Below are 21497 nucleotides of genomic sequence, written 5' to 3'. Positions count from 1 at the left end.
ACAGACACGATAAAAGTACGGTGAGGACGCCAGGGGCTGTGGCAACGTGATGATCAAATGTTGGTGTGTGTTGTACTGCGTTGTGCGTTCACGATGGCACCATCAACGTCTTCGTAGACATCGTCTGTAAACATGAATGCGTCCAGTTTCATATACTTGTAACAGAAGTTCAGCTAGATAAGGTCGGAAAATTCTTAATGAATTGTGTGTACCAACACCTAGACTACCACACAGGACACATGTACACAGTGAAGATGTACATGCTAACTTACAAACACCGTGTCTGAGCTGGTAGCTCTCTAATCAGTAGGCCGCCTCCGTGGTCTAGTGGTAGTGTCCGCCCGGAGCCGGCCGCGTCATACCAAAAGACGTTAAAAGCTGGTACTTGTTGTTACCCGAACAATGGCTCTTGGATTACTTTGTCTTACTCGAACAATGGTTCCTGGATAACACTAGACCTTACTCGAACAATAGTACTTGGACAATGTGATCCAAGAACCATTGTCCTACTCGAAAAATGGTTCTTGGATTACTTCGTCCTACTCGAACAATGGTTCCTGGATTACATTGTCCTACTCGAACAATGTTTCATGGATTACTTTGTCCTACTCGAACAATGGTTCCTGGATTACATTGCCTTACTCGAACAATGGTTCTTGGATAACATTGTCTTACTCGAACAATGGTTCTTGGATAACATTGCCTTACTCGAACAATGGTTCTTGGATTACATCGCCATACTCGAACAATGGTTCTTGGATTACATTGCCTTACTCGAACAATGGTTCTTGACATGCGTCAACCAAGTCAGCGAGTCTAACCACCAGATCCCGTTAGTCGCCTCTTACGACACGCATGGGTTGCTGACTGAGTGCGGCGTAAATGAACAAAAGAACACACACAGAAACAAAACCAAAAACAAAACACAGAGTGTCCTGCTTTGGCACCAACACCTCCCCGTTATGACTACAGTCTGTCCCCTGGGTTTAAATCTACGCCAGCTCGTCCAGGGCCCCGTTTCTCAAAGAAATCTTAGCGCTATGGTAATCGTAAGTCCCATACTTTAACATAGGCTTACGATCATCGTAGCGCTAAGATCGCTTTGAGGAACGAGACCCAGGTGTCTAAGTCGTCCCTGTAGACGTAGATACAGGTTTAGACCGCCTCCGTGGCGCAGTGGATAGAGTGTCTGTCAAGCAGGGACGGGAGGTCGGTGGTTCGATTCCGATCGCCTCATCGCAAATGACTTTAAAGGATGGTACTTGTGTCGGTTTTAGACTTCTATGTATGATACTCCGTGGCAAAATATAAGGGTATTGGTCACGTGACCCCAGACAATAACATGATGACCTCTTTTTCATTAATTTCATAAAATATCATTAATATAATAAAGGTATACATTATTTTGTCCGACAGTGTACATGAACATTACATGACTGTATGCTGAGGAACGTGAAACGTGTTACAACATAAATATGTTTCATTTAAGTGAGTGAGTGAGTGAGTGAGTACGGTTTTACGCCGCTTTAAGCAATATTCCAGCAATATCACGGCGGGGACACCAGAAATGGGCTTCACACTTTGTACCCATGTCGGGAATCGAACCCGGGTCTTCGGCGTGACGAGCGAACGCTTTAACCACTAGGCCACCCGACCGCCCCTGTTTCATTTAAAGAAGCATCATTTAGAGTAAAAAACGTGATTAATTTCAGAATGTTATAAGAAATACAATGAAATAGCTTGCTACAAATACCCAAATTTAACATGAGATGGTTCTATTAAAAATAATGTACTATAACTGAAGTAAATTAAAATGTTTATCATTTAAACTTCTCACAAATATATATTCACCTTCACTGCAGTCGACGAGTTGGAGAGAAATGCCCGTTGATGTACTTGTTGCCTTCAATACTTCTTTGAAAGAACTTCTATATAATTTGATGCTATCACAATAATGACTCAATTGACATTAATCAATTTCTATGACCGTTCCAGCTGTAAAAAGACTTCAAAAGTCTATTGTTGTAATTATCGGGTATTGGGTATCGAGTATCGATGGTAAAAATCAATCCAAACGTTTGTGTTACCATATAATCATTAATTGCATATTAAATACCTTTGAATCAGGTTGATTTAACGCATCTATGATACTTTCTTTAGCTATCGTCAACTATCCAGTATTGAGACATTGCAGATAAAGAGGTCTATTAAATTTCGGGCAATAATTGTCTGGTTTCTTGTGTTGTGAAACAAAGAACATACGCCTGTTAATATATTGTGATATTTCTTAATCTGAGAAGTGAGAAACATGATATTTATGTATTGATAAATTGCTGGGCCAAAGAAAATATACACCCATGTTTGATGGTAGCTAAATAGGAAATAAAGAAGAAATGGTAATCGATGTTATTGTACACTGTATTTGATACGGGTGTCATAGTTGTGTTTTAGAACTTTGTTGTGTTTCGGCGAATGTTTTCACTCTAGTTACGTTTTGCTGACTCCCATTTCAAGTGTACATTGTATATAGAGAATCTCACCCGAGTGTCTTTTGATATCAAATATATCAATACGAGTCGATAAAAGTGGAACAATTCCGAGGCTTGCCGGGGATTTTTGCCACTTTTATCAACGAGTGTTTTTATTGATCATCCAACATCATTCTTTCAATTTTTTCAATTTGTAGACAGTAATTAGCAGTGTCTTCAGTGTAAAATGTACTGCAAACAGCTTCAGTAGCAGAGCCATTAGTGATGTCATTTGATTGTGACGTCATGGTAACCAGTGACGTTACAATTGTCTGCAAAGCATTGTGATGTAATTTCATTGCAGCGATATCTACAGTGTAGATATCGCTTGATCTCACCCAAGCGATATCTCCTGTGAGAACCAGTTTTGGATGATAAATAGAGAATCTCACCCGAGTGTCTTTTGATATCAAATATATCAACACGAGTTGATTAAAGTGGAAAAATTCCGAGGCTTGCCGAGGATTGTTGCCACTTTTATCAACAAGTGTTGATAGATTTCATATCAAAAGACACAAGGGTGAGATTTTATTGATCATCCAACATCATTCCTCCAGCTTTTTCAATTTGTAAACAGTAATTAGCAGTGTCTTCAGTGTAAAAAGTACTGCTAACAGCTTCAGTAGCAGAGCCATTAGTGATGTTATTTGATTGTGACGTCATGGTAACCAGTGACGTCACAATGGTCTCCAAAGCACTGTGGTGTAATTTCATTGCAGCGATATCTACAGTGTAGATATCGCTTGATCTCATCCAAGCGATATCTCCTGTGAGAGCCAGTTTTGGATGATAAATGTTCTTCTGCCGACAGTTGATGTAAATGGTGATATGGAAAGACACAACGATCCATCCACGAAACACACACGCACAGATCAATTGTCTACATCCTCGTAAGTGAGTGCGTATTGTTTTACGCCGCTTTTAGCAATAGCCCAGTCATATCACTGCGGGAATGGAAAAAGGGTCCTCGTCAAGATCCGGGTTAAATTGGTCTTCACCAACCGGTATCTGTCGTGCATGTGCATAGATCGATGTGCATGATGTCAATCACTGGATGTTCAGACTCGATATTTAATTGACGTCATATGGGTAGAGTATTGCTGACTGCGACCATAAACAACAAACCAACATGGGGTACGAGATGTAACGCTGAATGTGAGAAAGGTTTGCATTAGAAAACATACTTATAGTAATGTCAAGATTATTCAAATGGATGGTGACACGTGAAGATTCGGGTTAGAACTGGTCTTCTGCAACCCATGCCTGCCGTAAATGGCGACTATGCTTGTCGTAAGAGGCGTTATATAAACGGGATCGGGTGGTCAGACTTGCTTACTTGGTTGATGCATGTCATCGTATTCCAACTGCGCGGATTGATGCTCATGATGTCAATCACTGGATTGTCTGGTTCAGTCTTGATTACACACAGACCGCCGCCAAGTAGCTGGAATATTGCCGAGTGCGGCGTTAAACAACAAACAAAACAAACAAACAAATGCCGGGTGACTGTTGTTTTGTTCATATTGTGATTAGTTATACACTCTATCCATTTTAGCAGGTCTCCTGTACCTCCTGCGTCGGGCAGTCAATAGCAGGATAAATAACGTCAGTGACCTGAAAAATGACGTCACTTCATCACAGGTCATTGAAACCCACCAACATTCATTGTTGTGTTACCCTATGTGAAAACATCTTCCCGAGGCAAGTGAGTTAACTGACTATAAAAGTCCAGTTTCCACCCTTGCCGAACTAGGCTGGTATTATGGAGTTAGATTTTGGCTGGACTAACGAGTCTATGCATAGTCCAATCAAAATCGCGCAACGAAATCGAAATCCGGTACGTAAACTGTCATGCAGATTTCTGTCGACTGCAGGATTTGCAAAGCATGTGCACGGCTAACTCGTTGTCAACAGATATTTTCTATATTTTTCCATGTTTTTAATCAAGGTGCTCACGTGATTTGATGCACTTCGCGATGTAAGACTCGTTTTATCACAATATAGATCTTGATCATCGATCAGATCGTCTTGACTGGGCGCCACCGTTTTGTTTGAAGCAAATGCAAGTGATACGAGAGGTTGAATCTGATTGGTCAATAGGAGAGGCATAGAAAGGACATAACTCGTAATAGTCACTGGTGGCGCTACGGTCGAGCCCGGGAATTCCAGCCTAGTTCGGCAAGGGTGGAAACTGGACTTTTAAAGTCAGTTAACTCTCTTGCCTCGGGAAGATGATGTGAAAAGGAATCTGTTACTTACTCGCAAATATAGATATTTCCCTTTCCAAACTATAGTAAAGTACGTTTATAAAGAACACGCTTATAACGAACTGACGGATAAAACGAACTGGTTTTTTTATCCCGACTATTTGCCATAGTTATGCTGTATATATGTTTATAACGAACTACGGTTATAACAAACTAAAGTTAGTGGTCCCTTCGAGTTCGTTATAACCGTATTTTACTGTATATAACAAAGACAGCAATACCACAACTAGATATCTTATTAATTTGGTTTCATTTACATAAAGTTGTTAGTTTTCCGTGTAATAACTGGCTGTATATTAATCTTGAAAGATCACAGAGCTGGTAAATAAAGCCACAGGCCAGCACAATGATATCGCCATGATCGCGTTACAGAACAGGTGTCCAACTATTTATTGGAAAAAGACAGAAATGCGAAAAAATCCTGGCATTCTAACATAATGACATCTTGGAACTGGCCGCAGCGGTCTGTCAGGAATCTGGGGAAAGAATAAATCCCTTGTACCTAATATTTGGAATATGAGCCTGTGTCGAGACGCGTGGCACTTTGACTGGGCTCCTGTCTGTCTAATATAGTGAAAAGCGATGTTAGCGTCCAACAGCGTTCCTCTATGTATTTTTAATGAGTTTGCAATGGTAGTAGATCTAGTATTGTTTTTTATCCCATCGGGGAACAATTTTCCACATGAATGAAAATTCAGAGCGGACGGGAGATGAGAAACTCAGAAATAAATCCGGATATTCCCATTGAATGGAACCGGTTTGTAACGAATGTAACTTCCGCAAGTTGACAACACGCACAGAGAGCCAGGAACCAGGTTATCGGTCAGCATCGCAAGTTTTTTTTACAGTAATCGTATATTTCTGTGCATGAAAAAAGCGTAGCAAGGTTTGTTGATTTGTTGAAAATGCCAAATGAAAGAAATAGGCTAATGTTTAGAACAAAAATCCTGAAAAATGCAATTTCGTTAGTGGTGGTCGTTTTTGAACGCTAAATACGAGTTATCTCCCTTGGAATAACATTTCCTTGGAAGGAATACATCGACAAAACTGCGTTGTAAATTTGAGAATGTAAACTTTGTGTTCTTGTTATTAAGTGATATTGTGAAATTGATGACCGTGGAGACCGTGGTTTTGTGCGCGGTGAGTTATGGAGGAGACATATGCAGTTAGAAAGCAAACATTTTATGACGGCTACATACGGAACAAAACCCTGCAGTCTAACATTATCAGTCTTACTCCCCTCTCTTAGTATTGTTCTTGACAAGGATCTCGTCGCCGACTAGCACCCCTCCCAACACACACACCGGCTCTCGGTTAACCGACAAACAGCCGAGTTTGTGTACAGAGCATTTGACGACCAGAGTCTTGTCTAAACCTTCGTGACATCCCTTTCATTTTCCGGAGTGTTTGGAATTTGGGTTTGAGGACTGCATTTTTTATGTTCAAGAGCGCAATTAAAAATAACGAATTGCAATAAGATGTATATACCATAATATAGTTTGCTGGAAAATGGCATCTTATTTTTTTTCAACAATCTGAAGCATATGTATTTTTATACAGTTTTTTCATTAATTTTCTACATTTTGTGAGGTGAGGTGAAATTTGGTTTAACGTCGCGTCCAAGATTATTGCACTTATATAACTCTTGTGTGTGTGTGTGTGTGGCTGCTTGTACTAGACCGGACTGATGCCGATTTATAGTGCTAGCACACTGAGATACCATGCTGTAGTTTAACATGAATACCCCACTCAGACACTTACTGACTCCTAGCCAACCAGTCCTTGCTTTAACCCCTTATGAAGCCAGACAGGGTAACAACAAGTACCATCTTTTAACGTCTTTTGGTATGACGTGGATGGGATTGAACCCCGGACCTTCCGCTCTCCGGGCGGACACTCTACCACTAGACCACGGATTCTACCTTTTGTTAGAAGATGGCAAGGCTCCAGTTTGTCAATAGCTCTATAGTGCCCAACTCTATAGTGTCCAGCTCTATAGTGCCCAGCTCTGTAGTGCCCAACTCTATAGTGCCCAGCCCTATAGTGCCCAACCAACTCTATAGTGCCCAGCTCTGTAGTGCCCAGCTCTATAGTGCCCAGCCCTATAGTGTCCAGCTCTATAGTTCCCAGCCCTATAGTGCCCAGCTCTATAGTGCCCAGCTCTATAGTGCCCAGCTCTATAGTGCCCAACTCTATAGTGCCCAGCCCTATAGTGTCCAGCTCTATAGTGCCCAGCTCTATAGTGTCCAGCTCTATAGTGCCCAGCTCTACAGTGCCCAGCTCTAGAGTGTCCAGCTCTATAGTGCCCAGCCCTATAGTGCCCAGCTCTACAGTGCCCAGCTCTACAGTGCCCAGCTCTAGTGCCCAGCTCTATAGTGCCCAGCCCTATAGTGCCCAGCTCTATAGTGCCCAGCCCTATAGTGCCCAGCTCTATAGTGCCCAGCTCTATAGTGCCCAGCTCTATAGTGCCCAGCCCTATAGTGTCCAGCTCTATAGTGCCCAGCCCTATAGTGTCCAGCTCTATAGTGCCCAGCTCTATAGTGTCCAGCTCTATAGTGCCCAGCTCTACAGTGCCCAGCTCTAGAGTGTCCAGCTCTATAGTGCCCAGCTCTATAGTGCCCAGCTCTACAGTGCCCAGCTCTATAGTGCCCAGCTCTACAGTGCCCAGCTCTACAGTGCCCAGCTCTACAGTGCCCAGCCCTACAGTGCCCAGCTCTACAGTGCCCAGCTCTACAGTGCCCAGCTCTATAGTGCCCAGCCCTATAGTGCCCAGCTCTATAGTGCCCAGCCCTATAGTGCCCAGCTCTATAGTGCCCAGCTCTATAGTGCCCAGCTCTAGCTGTGGATCTCACTTCACGGATTTGTCAGTCCAAAGTATTAGTTGTGTTAGGGTGAGGGACAGTCGGGTAGCCTAGTGGTTAAAGCGTTCGATTTTCACGCTGAAGACCTTGGTTAGATTCCCCACATGGGTACGATGTGTGAAGCCCATTTCTGGTGTTCCCCTCCATGGTATTGCTTGAATATTGCTAAAAGCGGCGTAAAACCATACTCGCTCACTCACTCACTCACTCGCGCACCATACAAGTGCTCGTGGGTTTCATCAAAGTGGTAGCCATCGGAGACCTGCATTACTTTGTGCTTTCCTCCCACATTAAGCTGACACGCTGTGATATACCGTATTCGATGTAATAAGCGCCCTGCTCTAATAAGCGCCCACGGCGATATTTGCTAATGTATTGGCTAGTGAACAATCCCAATTAGCACCCCTTCCGATTGATCAATGTACACAAGACTTATTTATTCATGTATAATACACACTCGTGTGTTATATGCACCCTTAATTATGTGCATTTATATTCTGGAAAAATGTATCTGTCGTATATAAACAGTTCAGACCGTCAGCATAAACCATGAAATTTATCTTTCAACTCTGTTTTTTCCACCAAAGTAATATTCTAATAAGAGCCCCCTATGTCTAATTTTGAGAGCGCCCTGGGCACTTATTATGTCGAATACTGTAACTGGAATGCTGTTGACAGGGCTCAAATTAGCTGTCTGAACATTCACCAGTGCAACATGTTATTGAAAAGTACAAACAATTTTTTATGTCTACATGTACATGAAAAGAAAATTCAAATTTGTTTCTGACAAGCCCTCAGTTTTCCACATAGCAATGATCTCTGAACACATTCAATATCTCTGAAGTATATTTACCATACTACATCACTACTCTCGACCGCCTCCGTGGTCTAATGGTAGAGCGTCCGGCCGGAGAGCGGAAGGTCTAGGGTTCAATCCCCGGCCGCGTCATACCAAAAGATGTTACAAGATAGTACTTGTTGTTACCCTGTCAGGCGCTCGGTATTAAGGGTCTAAAACAAGGACTGGTCAGCTCGGAGTCAGTATACTGTGTCTGAGTGGGATATTCATGTTAAACTGCGGCATGGTATCTCAGTGAGCTAGCACTATAAATCGGCATCAGTCCTGACTAGTACAAGCAGCCACACACACATCACTATATAAGTGCAATAATCTTGGACATGACGTTAAACCCAATTTTACCTCACCTCACTTCACTACTCTCAGTGTTGTATAATGCGTCATGTTTTCTTGGACTTGATGTCATCAAACTGTGGGTACTTCAACATTATGTGTACATGTTCCTATTACCTTAATACAGCATCAATTACAAAATCATGACACAGTCATCGGTGACCTGGATATTTATGTATTTAGACTAGTTTATGCATCTATGTTTCAACTTTGATAATATAAATCCTGCTGGGGCCCATGCAGGTAGCAAAGGTACTGTAAGTCCCCATGGTCCCAAGTATGGTGATCTCAGTGGTTGGCGAGCATTAGCCGTTTTTATCAAATCTTGTGTATCGTTACATCTTTTTATAGTTCCATGCTAGTTTTATATTCATATCTGTGATAGTCTATAGTTTATTTTACTGTCCTTTATCGAAGGGTTTTTAATATAGTCAAAATGTATTTATTATTGACGTATAAATTGATCTTGTCACTATATGGCTGAAATATTGCCGATGTGACGTTAAATCTTAACTCACTCACTCACTCAACTTTGATAAATTTATGGAACCAGGGTTTTACCTGGTTACTTCTGGTGCAACTAGGTTTCAATGTCAACATGTACCTGGTGTAAGTAAAATCAAGTTCCTTAAATCGAGCCCTGTTTGAAAGCAGCAGTGTCCAAAATCGCTCACTTGTCAAGTATATGCTTGCCTATTCTAGACTCGGTTACTTACAGACTGCTGTGATAGAACACTTACTGTACACCATGGGGTTACAAGTCAGTAGGACCCGTAAAGATCCGGGGTAAAATAGGTCTTCAGCAACCCATGCTTCCCGTAAAAGGCGACTATGCTTGTTGTAAGATGCGACTAACAGGATCAGGTGGCCAGGCTCGCTGACTTGGTGGATGCATGTCATTGTCTTCCAATTTGTTGTGTAGTTAGATCTAGTTATATACAAAATGAAAGTTTAGCTTAATTACTATTAACAGTTAAGTTTAAATTTATGCTAATCAGTCTTTAATGGCCTTTGAACATAAATTTTTTATGATATAAAAATTGACTTGTTCTTTTCAGATGCTTTACGCATTCTGGGGTAGAATAGGTCTTCAGCAACCCATGCTTGTCGTAAAAGGCGACTAACAGGATTGGGTAGTCAGGCTCGCTGACTTGGTTGATACATGTCATCGATCCCAATTGTGTGGATCGATGGTCATGATATCAATCACTGGATTGTCTGGTCCAGACTCGATTATTTACACACCACCGTCATATAGCTGGAATATTGCTGAGTGCGGTGTTAAACAACAAACCAACCAACTTAAGAGTGTACCCCACATGGACACTCTTCTAATAGCATAATTTTCTGTTCCAGTTGAAGTCTCCTGGCAGTGACAGGTTAGAAGCTTCTAAGAATATCCAGTGAGGTCAGGAATGTGACCTGGATCACTTGTGTGAATCACTCCTGTCGAAGATGTAGCAGCACAAGTACTTGGAGCACATTCTGCTGTGAAACACACATTTCAGTATCACTCAGATCTTTGTTTTACCTTGCCAAGGACCCAATTATGAACAATAAAGGAATCAAAGAAGAAATGCCCAAACTTTTCGTCTTGGATCAGAGGATGGTAGAACTATTTTCACAAAGATATTGCAAGATATTCCACACATACTACATTGTTGATTGACTAATTAAGAAACTGACAGTTTCAACAACCGTTTCAAGTCCGTTATCCAGTTTTCTAGTTACAGCAGCATCACCAGGCTTCAGTATGAACTATCAGAGCACTGAAGGCCAGCGATCAGCCTTTGAGATGGCAGAGACAAACCAGGCCATGTCTGCAGTTCCCCTGGAACATGGCTCAAGTTCCAGCAACAACCATTACCCCCTGAATCAGCTCCATCCAACTCTACCCGCGGCACCCTGGCAACATGGCCCTCCTTTCTTTGACCTCCCTATGCATCTGTTGTCCAGCATTGGACCAAGACCATCCCTACCTCCTCAAGGTGCTTCTCCAGCTCCACCTGCAACTCTTCCTCTGACTCAACCCTGTTCTGTTGCTTCAAATGATGCTTTGGGTGTGTCTCAGACACCTTCAGAGATGATGCCCCAAGGAATAACAGATACCGAAGTTTCAGCTCCCCTTCCACAAGCTGGTCCTGTAGCCACACCAGCCACATCTATGAACATCTTCACAAGCCTTGCTCCTCAGGGAAACAATTCCAATTTCACTCATATTAGACTGGGACCCAAGAATCAGGGTAATCCCGACTTGAATTTTGTCAGCTCGTTGCAGCCCTTCCAGTCTCTGACTCAACAAGATCTTATTGTAAGTCCACTCCAGAGTGGCATGTTGGCAGGTCGCACGACCAAACAATTTATTGAACTGCTTCCTCAGAGCCGGATCCATCATAAAGAGTTTGATGCTTACCTGCATCCGTCTGTGGAGAAACCAAAGGTCAGTGAAGGTCAAGGCTTTGAGCTTGGTCATCAGAATGAACATCAAGGCGAACACAGCCAAAAGGAGCTTCACGGCCACGAAACTGTTTCAGATATATCTGCAAAAGATGCTACACATGATGACAGTTCAGAACGACTGGATCATGCCAAGCTTATCCTTGGGTTAACCATGATAGGCATGGAAATGACAAATGCCTTGAGTTCAGATTCCACAAATGCCAGTTCAGCACAGGAACAGATGAATGTGTGTAGCAATATCGGTGTTCCTGGCGCTGCGCCTGAGGTAAGCAGTTGCACTCAACCTTCTGAGCAGCCTTTTGTTTCCAACAGCTCTGCTGTAACCTCAAACCATCCTGTGTCATTGAACACTCAAACTCTGCTGGCACAGAGCAACATCACTGAAGCTGCCAGGTCAAATAAAAACAATTCTGATACTGATACTGAGAACCGGAACTTTAAATGCTCGGTCTGTGAGAAGCGGTTTAAGAAGAAGTGGCACCTGACTGCCCACGAGCAGAGGCACAGCGGTGTGAAACCCCACCATTGTTCCTTGTGTGGAAAGTCCTACACAGACGTTGGTACCTACAACAGACACATGAAGACACACACTGGAGAGAAGGACTGTATTTGTGTTGTATGTGGGAAGGCCTTCTATGACTCCGGAGCGCTCACCAACCACTTCAAGGTACATACAGGGGAGAAACAGCATGTGTGCTGGATCTGTGGTAAAGCATTTGCTCACTCGGGAGGTCTCCAGGTCCACGTTCGAAGCCACACCGGAGAACGACCGTATGAATGTAATCAGTGTGGGAAATGCTTCAGCAAGTCCAGCAAGCTCGTCGTCCATGCCCGGAGTCATTCCGGGATCAAGCCATACCAGTGTATGTACTGTGGCAAGGCTTTCAGTGTCTCCAGCAACCACAAGGCTCATCTCAGGACACATACTGGACGAAAGAACTTCAAGTGCAATATTTGTGGAAAGGTGTTTGGGTCTTCAGTTGACTTGGAGTCTCACTCAGCAAGCCATGTGAAGCCTCCAGTGTTTAAGTGTAAGCAGTGTGGCAAGATGTATGTTGAGGAGGACAGGTTAAAGGAACATCTCACTACCCACACAGGAAAGAAGCTGTTCAAGTGTGATCTGTGTGGGAAGGAATTCAAGCGGTCATCCAACTTCAGACTTCACAGGAAATACCATGAGTCCAAAAAGCCGTACAGTTGTGAAATTTGTGCGCGCGGATTTTGCAAGTATACGGATATGGTTCGGCATAAGAAAGTTCACAAATGCAAGCAGGTGTTCAAGTGTGATGTGTGTATGACACAGTTCAGCCTGCTTATTACATTACAGATGCACCAGATGCGAGTTCACGGACCTCTGAAGACGTTCAGGTGTGAGATTTGCAAGAAGAGTTTTAGTCGGCAGGAAGAGCTGAAGGTGCATACACGTACCCATACAGGGGAACGTCCCTACAAGTGTCGAGTGTGTGGCCAAGGGTTCTGTGGCCCAGGAGGGCTCAGGAAGCACCTGAAGAAACATCCTGAACTAAAAGAACAAGAGGCAGAAGCATCCAAGAAGGTGAAGAAGGTCTACCAGTGTGACACTTGCGGCCGCTCATTCCAACAATCCAGCCATCTTAAGGCTCATCTTCGGCGACATACTGGAGAAAAACCTCACGAATGTAGCACCTGTGGTAAAAGATTCAGTGATGTTGGGATGCTGAACAGACATGTGAAAATACACACAGGAGAAAGATCCCACGTGTGTGTTGCTTGTGGTAAAGGTTTCATCGATGCAGGAAGTCTTCAGAAGCACATGACGACACACACTGGAGTCAAGCCCTACAGCTGCACCGTCTGTCAGAAGAGCTTCAGTTTCCCTGGCGACCTTCAGGTCCACAAACGTTATCACACTGGTGAAAAACCATTCAAATGTTCCCAGTGCAGTAAAGCCTTCACCAAGTCAAGTAAGCTGCGGGTTCATAGCAGAATACACAGTGGGGAGAAGCCTTACAAGTGTACGCAGTGCGGGAAGGAATTCAGTGTGTCCAGTAACCTCCGCACCCACTTGAAAGTCCACAACAGTTCCACAGACACGACACACAAGTGTAAACCCTGTGGGCAGAGGTTCCCTACTGAGGATCTTCTCCAGCAGCACCAAGCGTCCACCCACTCTGGACTCCAACTGCTGAAGTGTGACCAGTGTAGTCAGGAGTTCCTCGAGCAGCATCGGCTTCAAGAACACATGTTCTCCCACACGGGGCAGAAGCCTTTTAAGTGTGAGACATGCGGGAAGCAGTTCAAGAAGGCTCACAACTACAAGAGTCACCTCCAGTCCCACAGCAACATCAGACCCTTTCCTTGTGACACATGTGGTAGAGCCTTTTTGAAGAACGGGGATCTGAAGAACCATCTCAGATCCCATACCGCTGAAAATGGTTTTAAGTGTGAGTTCTGTACAGAAGCATTTCAGCAGGCCAAGGACCTCCATGTCCATTTTGTGAAGACCCATGCACCTGACAAGCTCCATACATGTGAGGTTTGTGGGAAGGGGTTTGACAAATTGTCCGAGTTCAAGGTCCACCGACGGACACACACAGGCGAGAGACCCTTTCAGTGTTCTGTGTGCCACAAGTCATTCTGTAGCCGTGGAGGATTAACAAAACATGAGCTAAAATGTCTTGAATTTCAGAACAGGCTAGCAGTGTATTCCTGTGGAATCTGTGGACACAAGTACAAGGACTCGGATGCTTTGCAGGAACATCTGCATACACACTCGGATGTTAACAAGGCGCTCACGAACGGTGGCAGTTTGCCTCGCCAACACACAGGACCCGTAGGCGATGCAGCTGGTTATCAGGATGTGAATATTCATTCCCAGAATGCACAGAGCCTAATGCAGCAGAACATCCCTTCTCAGTGTCATCGACAACCAAGCTCTCAACGAACTCCAACAAAAGCCTCAAACAATTTAGACATCAGTATCCATTATCAGAACCCTTCTCTGGCTCCAAATCTTAATCTCTCGGAGACATTGAAAATGACAAGCATCCGTCCTTTTCAAGATGTTTCAAAGATGCAACAAACAAATGTATGTGATGATCTGGGAATGAGCAGAGTCAGTTCTGACAATCTTCTGCAGCAAATAGGGGTGTCATGTGGAGGATCGGATACAGCCTACACCCAACAGAACACAGGGTCAGATACGGCCTACACCCAACAGAACACAGGGTCAGATACAGCCTACACCCAACAGAACACAGGGTCAGATACAGCCTACACCCAACAGAACACAGGGTCAGATACAGCCTACTCCCAACAGAACACAGGATCTGATACAGCCTACTCTCAACAGAACACAGGGTCAGATACAGCCTACATCCAACAGAACGCAGGATCTGATACAGCCTACTCCCAACAGAACACAGGGTCAGATACAGCCTACTCCCAACAGAACACAGTGTCAGATACAGCCTACACCCAACAGAACACAGGGTCAGATACAGCCTACTCCCAACAGAACACAGGGTCAGATACAGCCTACTCCCAACAGAACACAGGATCTGATACAGCCTACTCCCAACAGAACACAGTGTCAGATACAGCCTACACCCAACAGAACACAGGGTCAGATACAGCCTACTCCCAACAGAACACAGGGTCAGATACAGCCTACTCCCAACAGAACACAGGGTCAGATACAGCCTACTCCCAACAGAACACAGGGTCAGATACAGCCTACACCCAACAGAACACAGTGTCAGATACAGCCTACTCCCAACAGAACACAGGATCTGATACAGCCTACTCCCAACAGAACACAGAATCTGATACAGCCTACTCCCAACAGAACACAGGGTCAGATACAGCCTACTCCCAACAGAACACAGGGTCAGATACAGCCTACACCCAACAGAACACAGGGTCAGATACAGCCTACTCCCAACAGAACACAGAATCTGATACAGCCTACTCCCAACAGAACACAGGGTCAGATACAGCCTACTCCCAACAGAACACAGGGTCAGATACAGCCTACACCCAACAGAACACAGTGTCAGATACAGCCTACTCCCAACAGAACACAGGGTCAGATACAGCCTACACCCAACAGAACACAGGGTCTGATACAGCCTACTCCCAACAGAACGCAGGATCTGATACAGCCTACTCCCAACAGAACACAGGGTCAGATACAGCCTACACCCAACAGAACACAGGATCTGATACAGCCTGCTCCCAACAGAACACAGGGTCAGATACAGCCTACTCCCAACAGAACACAGGATCTGATACAGCCTACTCCCAACAGAACACAGGGTCAGATACAGCCTACTCCCAACAGAACACAGGATCTGATACAGCCTACTCCCAACAGAACACAGGGTCAGATACAGCCTACTCCCAACAGAACACAGGGTCTGATACAGCCTACTCCCAACAGAACACAGGGTCAGATACAGCCTACACCCAACAGAACACAGGGTCAGATACAGCCTACACCCAACAGAACACAGGGTCAGATACAGCCTACTCCCAACAGAACACAGGGTCTGATACAGCCTACTCCCAACAGAACACAGGGTCAGATACAGCCTACTCCCAACAGAACACAGGATCTGAAACAGCCTACTCCCAACAGAACACAGGGTCAGATACAGCCTACTCCCAACAGAACACAGGGTCAGATACAGCCTACTCCCAACAGAACACAGGGTCAGATACAGCCTACTCCCAACAGAACACAGGGTCAGATACAGCCTACTCCCAACAGAACACAGGGTCAGATACAGCCTACTCCCAACAGAACACAGGGTCTGATACAGCCTACACCCAACAGAACACAGGATCTGATACAGCCTACTCCCAACAGAACACAGGGTCAGATACAGCCTACACCCAACAGAACACAGGGTCAGATACAGCCTACACCCAACAGAACACAGGGTCAGATACAGCCTACACCCAACAGAACACAGGGTCAGATACAGCCTACTCCCAACAGAACACAGGATCTGATACAGCCTACACCCAACAGAACACAGGATCTGATACAGCCTACACCCAACAGAACACAGGATCTGATACAGCCTACACCCAACAGAACACAGGATCTGATACAGCCTACTCCCAACAGAACACAGGGTCAGATACAGCCTACACCCAACAGAACACAGGGTCAGATACAGCCTACTCCCAACAGAACACAGGATCTGATACAGCCTACTCCCAACAGAACACAGGGTCAGATACAGCCTACTCCCAACAGAACACAGGATCTGATACAGCCTACACCCAACAGAACACAGGGTCAGATACAGCCTACTCCCAACAGAACACAGGGTCAGATACAGCCTACTCCCAACAGAACACAGGGTCAGATACAGCCTACTCCCAACAGAACACAGTGTCAGATACAGCCTACTCCCAACAGAACACAGGATCTGATACAGCCTACTCCCAACAGAACACAGGGTCTGATACAGCCTACTCCCAACAGAACACAGAATCTGATACAGCCTACTCCCAACAGAACACAGGGTCAGATACAGCCTACTCCCAACAGAACACAGGATCTGATACAGCCTACACCCAACAGAAGACAGGGTCAGATACAGCCTACTCCCAACAGAACACAGGGTCAGATACAGCCTACTCCCAACAGAACACAGGATCTGATACAGCCTACTCCCAACAGAACACAGGGTCAGATACAGCCTACTCCCAACAGAACACAGGATCTGATACAGCCTACTCCCAACAGAACACAGGGTCAGATACAGCCTACTCCCAACAGAACACAGGACCTGATACAGCCTACTCCCAACAGAACACAGGGTCAGATACAGCCTACTCCCAATAGAACACAGAATCTGATACAGCCTACTCCCAACAGAACACAGGGTCAGATACAGCCTACTCCCAACAGAACACAGGATCTGATACAGCCTACACCCAACAGAACACAGGGTCTGATACAGCCTACTCCCAACAGAACACAGGGTCAGATACAGCCTACTCCCAACAGAACACAGAATCTGATACAGCCTACTCCCAACAGAACACAGGGTCAGATACAGCCTACACCCAACAGAACACAGGATCTGATACAGCCTACTCCCAACAGAACACAGGATCTGATACAGCCTACTCCCAACAGAACACAGGATCTGATACAGCCTACACCCAACAGAACACAGGGTCAGATACAGCCTACTCCCAACAGAACACAGGATCTGATACAGCCTACTCCCAACAGAACACAGAATCAGATACAGCCTACACCCAACAGAACACAGGGTCAGATACAGCCTACTCCCAGCAGAACACAGGATCTGATACAGCCTACACCCAACAGAACACAGGATCTGATACAGCCTACTCCCAACAGAACACAGGATCTGATACAGCCTACACCCAACAGAACACAGGGTCAGATACAGCCTACTCCCAACAGAACACAGGATCTGATACAGCCTACACCCAACAGAACACAGGATCTGATACAGCCTACTCCCAACAGAACACAGGATCTGATACAGCCTACTCCCAACAGAACACAGAATCTGATACAGCCTACTCCCAACAGAACACAGGGTCAGATACAGCCTACTCCCAACAGAACACAAGGTCAGATACAGCCTACTCCCAACAGAACACAGGGTCTGATACAGCCTACTCCCAACAGAACACAGGGTCAGATACAGCCTACACCCAACAGAACACAGGGTCAGATACAGCCTACACCCAACAGAACACAGGGTCAGATACAGCCTACACCCAACAGAACACAGGATCTGATACAGCCTACACCCAACAGAACACAGGGTCAGATACAGCCTACTCCCAACAGAACACAGGATCTGATACAGCCTACTCCCAACAGAACACAGGGTCAGATACAGCCTACTCCCAACAGAACACAGGGTCAGATACAGCCTACACCCAACAGAACACAGGGTCAGATACAGCCTACTCCCAACAGAACACAGGATCTGATACAGCCTACTCCCAACAGAACACATCTGGTTGAATTCCTTCACTGCAGGATCCCCGGACACAACAGTCAGACACCATCAATCTAATCAAAACAGATCTTTACTTCAATCCGATACTTTTCTGCATGAAGAAGGAAACCCAGATCAAACTTTGACTGAATAATTTAAATGATGGATTATCAATTTACATTTCAGTTTTCTAAAGTGTTTATTTTAACAAAATAAAACACACACAGAACACATATTTTCCTTTGCTGGTACTCCCTTTGGGGTGAATGCTGCAGCCTTTATTAATTATGCTTGGAACTATCTGTTTAAGTTCGTTTTTAAAAATGAAAATTGACCTCAGAAATTCACCTAACATGTAAGATCTGCACGCTAAGAGGCATCGTATTGGAGTGAAAAGTCAGTACTTCAGTCATATCACGGTGTGTCAGCTTCATGGGGGCATCTGAAGTGATGCAGGTCTTGAATGTGTACTACAATGGTGAAACTCACGAGCACGGTGCTGACAATCCAAGGGACACAACTCTGCACAGCGAATTCCAGCCACAAATGCAGCTGCATTTGTCAAAAAGGAAGCTGTAGTTTTGAATGTTGTTCAATGCAATAGAAGGATCATCTAAGATGCGCAAGTTGCTGTGCAGAGTTGCATCCCTTGGGCACTCCAGAAACATATGATTGTTGTTTGATTGTGGGGCACTTATTGGAGCAGAGTGATTAATACAGCAGTGTTATTTACTGGTTAGTGTGATATAGCTGCATTGTACATTGTACATATATGTCTGTGGTCTAGTGGTAGAGCGTCCGCCTGGATAGCGGAAGGTCCGGGGTTCAATACCAAAAGACGTTAAAAGATGGTACTTGTTGTCACCCTGCCTGGCATTAAGGGGCTAAAACAAGGACTGGTCGGCTCGGAGTCAGTATACTGTGTCTGAGTGGGGTATTCATGTAAAACTGCGGCATGGTATCTCAGTGAGCAAGCACTATAAATCGGCTTCAGTCCGGACTAGTACAAGCAGCCACACAAATACACACACGTACATGCACGTGGCTACATAAGTGCAATAATCTTGGACGCGACGTTAAACCCCATTTCACCTGACCTGACCTTGTACATATATGTTATTAACTGAAATGTATTATGCGACTCCTAATATGATATTAACAATATGAAATCACACTTGGCTAATAATTTCTATTTATCTACTTAGAATTGAAATGTCTGTGGACATAATTACTTCACAGTATGAAATGTGCTCCTGCTTTGTTTGTTATTTATTGTTGATAGATTTCATATGTTCAATAATATAATGGAAATATTATGTATTTCATCACAAATAAACAATCTTGAATAGAACAAAGTGCAATGTTTATATTTTTTTATTAATGTAAAAATAATAAAATACATACCTTGCCGAGAAATTTTCTCACGGGTTCATAATTGTATGTACACCGATTCACAAAGTGGCGTCACGTTGATGGCAACAAAATGATGATTATGAGGTTAAAAAAAGACAAAAGAAACAGCTTCCCACATTAGGGGAGTGGATGACTGTTTTTTTTAAATCTTTATTAGAAATTATAATGACTTTTTCAATATGATTACGTTTTTCATCTTATATTATTGAATATCTGCAAGTATAGGTACAATCTTGCAGTCCGACTTCGCGGTGTGTCGTTGCCTTTCACTTCCTGGTTCGGCTTATCTACGGGTCATCATGTTCTTTCAGATTTCAAGGGTCAAGTTAATACCTCGGCTTATCTACAGGGTCGCCTTCTGTGGTCATATACGGTAACAACAAAAAATTAATTATTTTTGTCAACAGGATTCAATTCCAACACCATGACTGCTACTGCATGGTGTTGACCTCAGGTCAGATACCAACCGACTACTTTCCTGATTGATTTGTTGGTTTGTTGTTAAACGCCGCACTCGGCAATATTCCAGCTATTTGACGGCGGTCTGTAAACAATTGAGTCTGGACCCGACAATCCAGCGATTAATATCACGAGCATCGATCCACGCAATTGGGATCTATGACATGCATCAACTAAGTCAGAGAGTTTAACCACCCGATCCCGTTAGTCGCCTCTTACTTTTCCTGATTGAAATTCATTGACAAGTTTCTTGTGCTTCGGTCAAAACTTTTTTGTTTTGAGTGTTCAATAAATGTTCTTTGATCATGACGTCACTCATGACTAGTGTGTTGTGTATTAATTAATGCACCACTGCGATCAGGACAATAGACAAAATATGCATCGATTAGAGGCTTAAGTTGTGTGGAAGAAACGGATTACATCACATGTGCCTGTCATATACCATTTATCTCACAGACTTGAAGCCCAGGGGTGACGGGAAAACATGAGTACATTCAGTAAATGTTAACTTTACTGTAACTTCTTATCTGGTATCTCAACAACCAACGTGTTTGATGTTCGGTTACAATATATTTTATAGCAATTCTCTTCCAGAGTGGGCGCGTGAAGATCCGGGTTAGAATAGGTCTTCAGCAACCCATGCTTGTCGTAAAAGGCAACTAACGGGATCGGGTGGTCAGGCTCGCTGACATGGTTGATGCATATCTTCGTATCCCAATTGCGTGGATCGATGCTCATGATATTTATCACTGGATTGTCTGGTCCAGACTCGATTATTTACAGACCCCCCGTCATATAGCTGGAATATTGCTGAGTGCGGCGTTAAACAATAAACCAACCAACCAAATCTTCCAGAGTACCTAAAACATTCATGCACAGTAGATAGATGCTGTCACATGGTCATGGCTTGTTCATGTCGGCATTCTTCAGCAAACCCGCCAGAACTCGTGCTACAAACATGAGCGTAAAGCTGAACTCTCCAACACATGAGACACTTGTATTTGCCAGTGGTTTCGTTATGCAACGTATAGAAGAACACCTTTCAGCACAGAGTGAGAGTGAGTTTGGTTTTACGCCACTTTTAGCAATATTCCAGCAATATCACGGCGGGGGACACCAGAAATGGGCTTCACACCATGTCAGGATTCGAACCCGGGTCTTCGGCATGACAAACGAATACTTTAACCACTCGGCTACCTGACCGCCCCCTTTCAGCACAGAATTCCTGAGAGTGTAGTATCAATCTCTTCACAATGCTATGTCAATGCTGTTGAAGCCTACACAGGTAAGTAAGCAGGAAACTATAATAGAACCTAACAGTATCACAGTGAGGT

At 44.2% G+C, this 21497-nt stretch overlaps 2 protein-coding genes across 2 annotated transcripts; one reads left to right on the top strand and one right to left on the bottom strand.

Moving 5' to 3' along the window:
- Positions 1-53: 53 nt before the first annotated feature.
- LOC139457351 (uncharacterized PPE family protein PPE21-like) lies at positions 54-7924 on the bottom strand. Its single transcript, XM_071238757.1, has 3 exons — positions 7865-7924; positions 7142-7634; positions 54-124 (listed from the first exon to the last, which is right to left on the bottom strand). The coding sequence occupies exons 1-3, from the start codon at positions 7922-7924 to the stop codon at positions 54-56; spliced, it is 624 nt and encodes a 207-aa protein (XP_071094858.1).
- On the top strand, positions 5824-18317 carry LOC139457350 (uncharacterized). Its single transcript, XM_071238756.1, has 3 exons — positions 5824-5935; positions 10205-17099; positions 17181-18317. Exons 2-3 carry the CDS (start codon positions 10602-10604, stop codon positions 18315-18317), a joined length of 7635 nt encoding a protein of 2544 aa, XP_071094857.1. The 5' UTR covers positions 5824-5935; positions 10205-10601.
- Positions 18318-21497: the final 3180 nt, after the last annotated feature.

Source organism: Haliotis cracherodii, unplaced genomic scaffold (assembly GCF_022045235.1).
Source record: "Haliotis cracherodii isolate W230 unplaced genomic scaffold, xgHalCrac1.p SCAF_12, whole genome shotgun sequence".
NCBI classification, from domain to species: Eukaryota; Metazoa; Mollusca; class Gastropoda; order Lepetellida; family Haliotidae; genus Haliotis; species Haliotis cracherodii.
This window is presented reverse-complemented; position numbering and strand designations above follow the sequence as displayed.

Bases quoted from the DNA above. Each gene is read 5' to 3' on its own strand.
- LOC139457350 (XM_071238756.1), top strand. From the start codon at position 10,602: ATGAACTATCAGAGCACTGAAGGCCAGCGATCAGCCTTTGAGATGGCA. The intron at 17,100-17,180 runs GCCTACTCCCAA...TACTCCCAACAG, and splicing joins AGAACACAGGACCTGATACA to AACACAGGGTCAGATACAGC.
- LOC139457351 (XM_071238757.1), bottom strand. From the start codon at position 7,924: ATGCAGGTCTCCGATGGCTACCACTTTGATGAAACCCACGAGCACTTG. The intron at 7,635-7,864 runs GTGAGTGAGTGA...TGAGATCCACAG, and splicing joins AGCACTTGTATGGTGCGCGA to CTAGAGCTGGGCACTATAGA. The intron at 125-7,141 runs GTAGAGCTGGGC...TCATGTTTACAG, and splicing joins GGGCACTAGAGCTGGGCACT to ACGATGTCTACGAAGACGTT.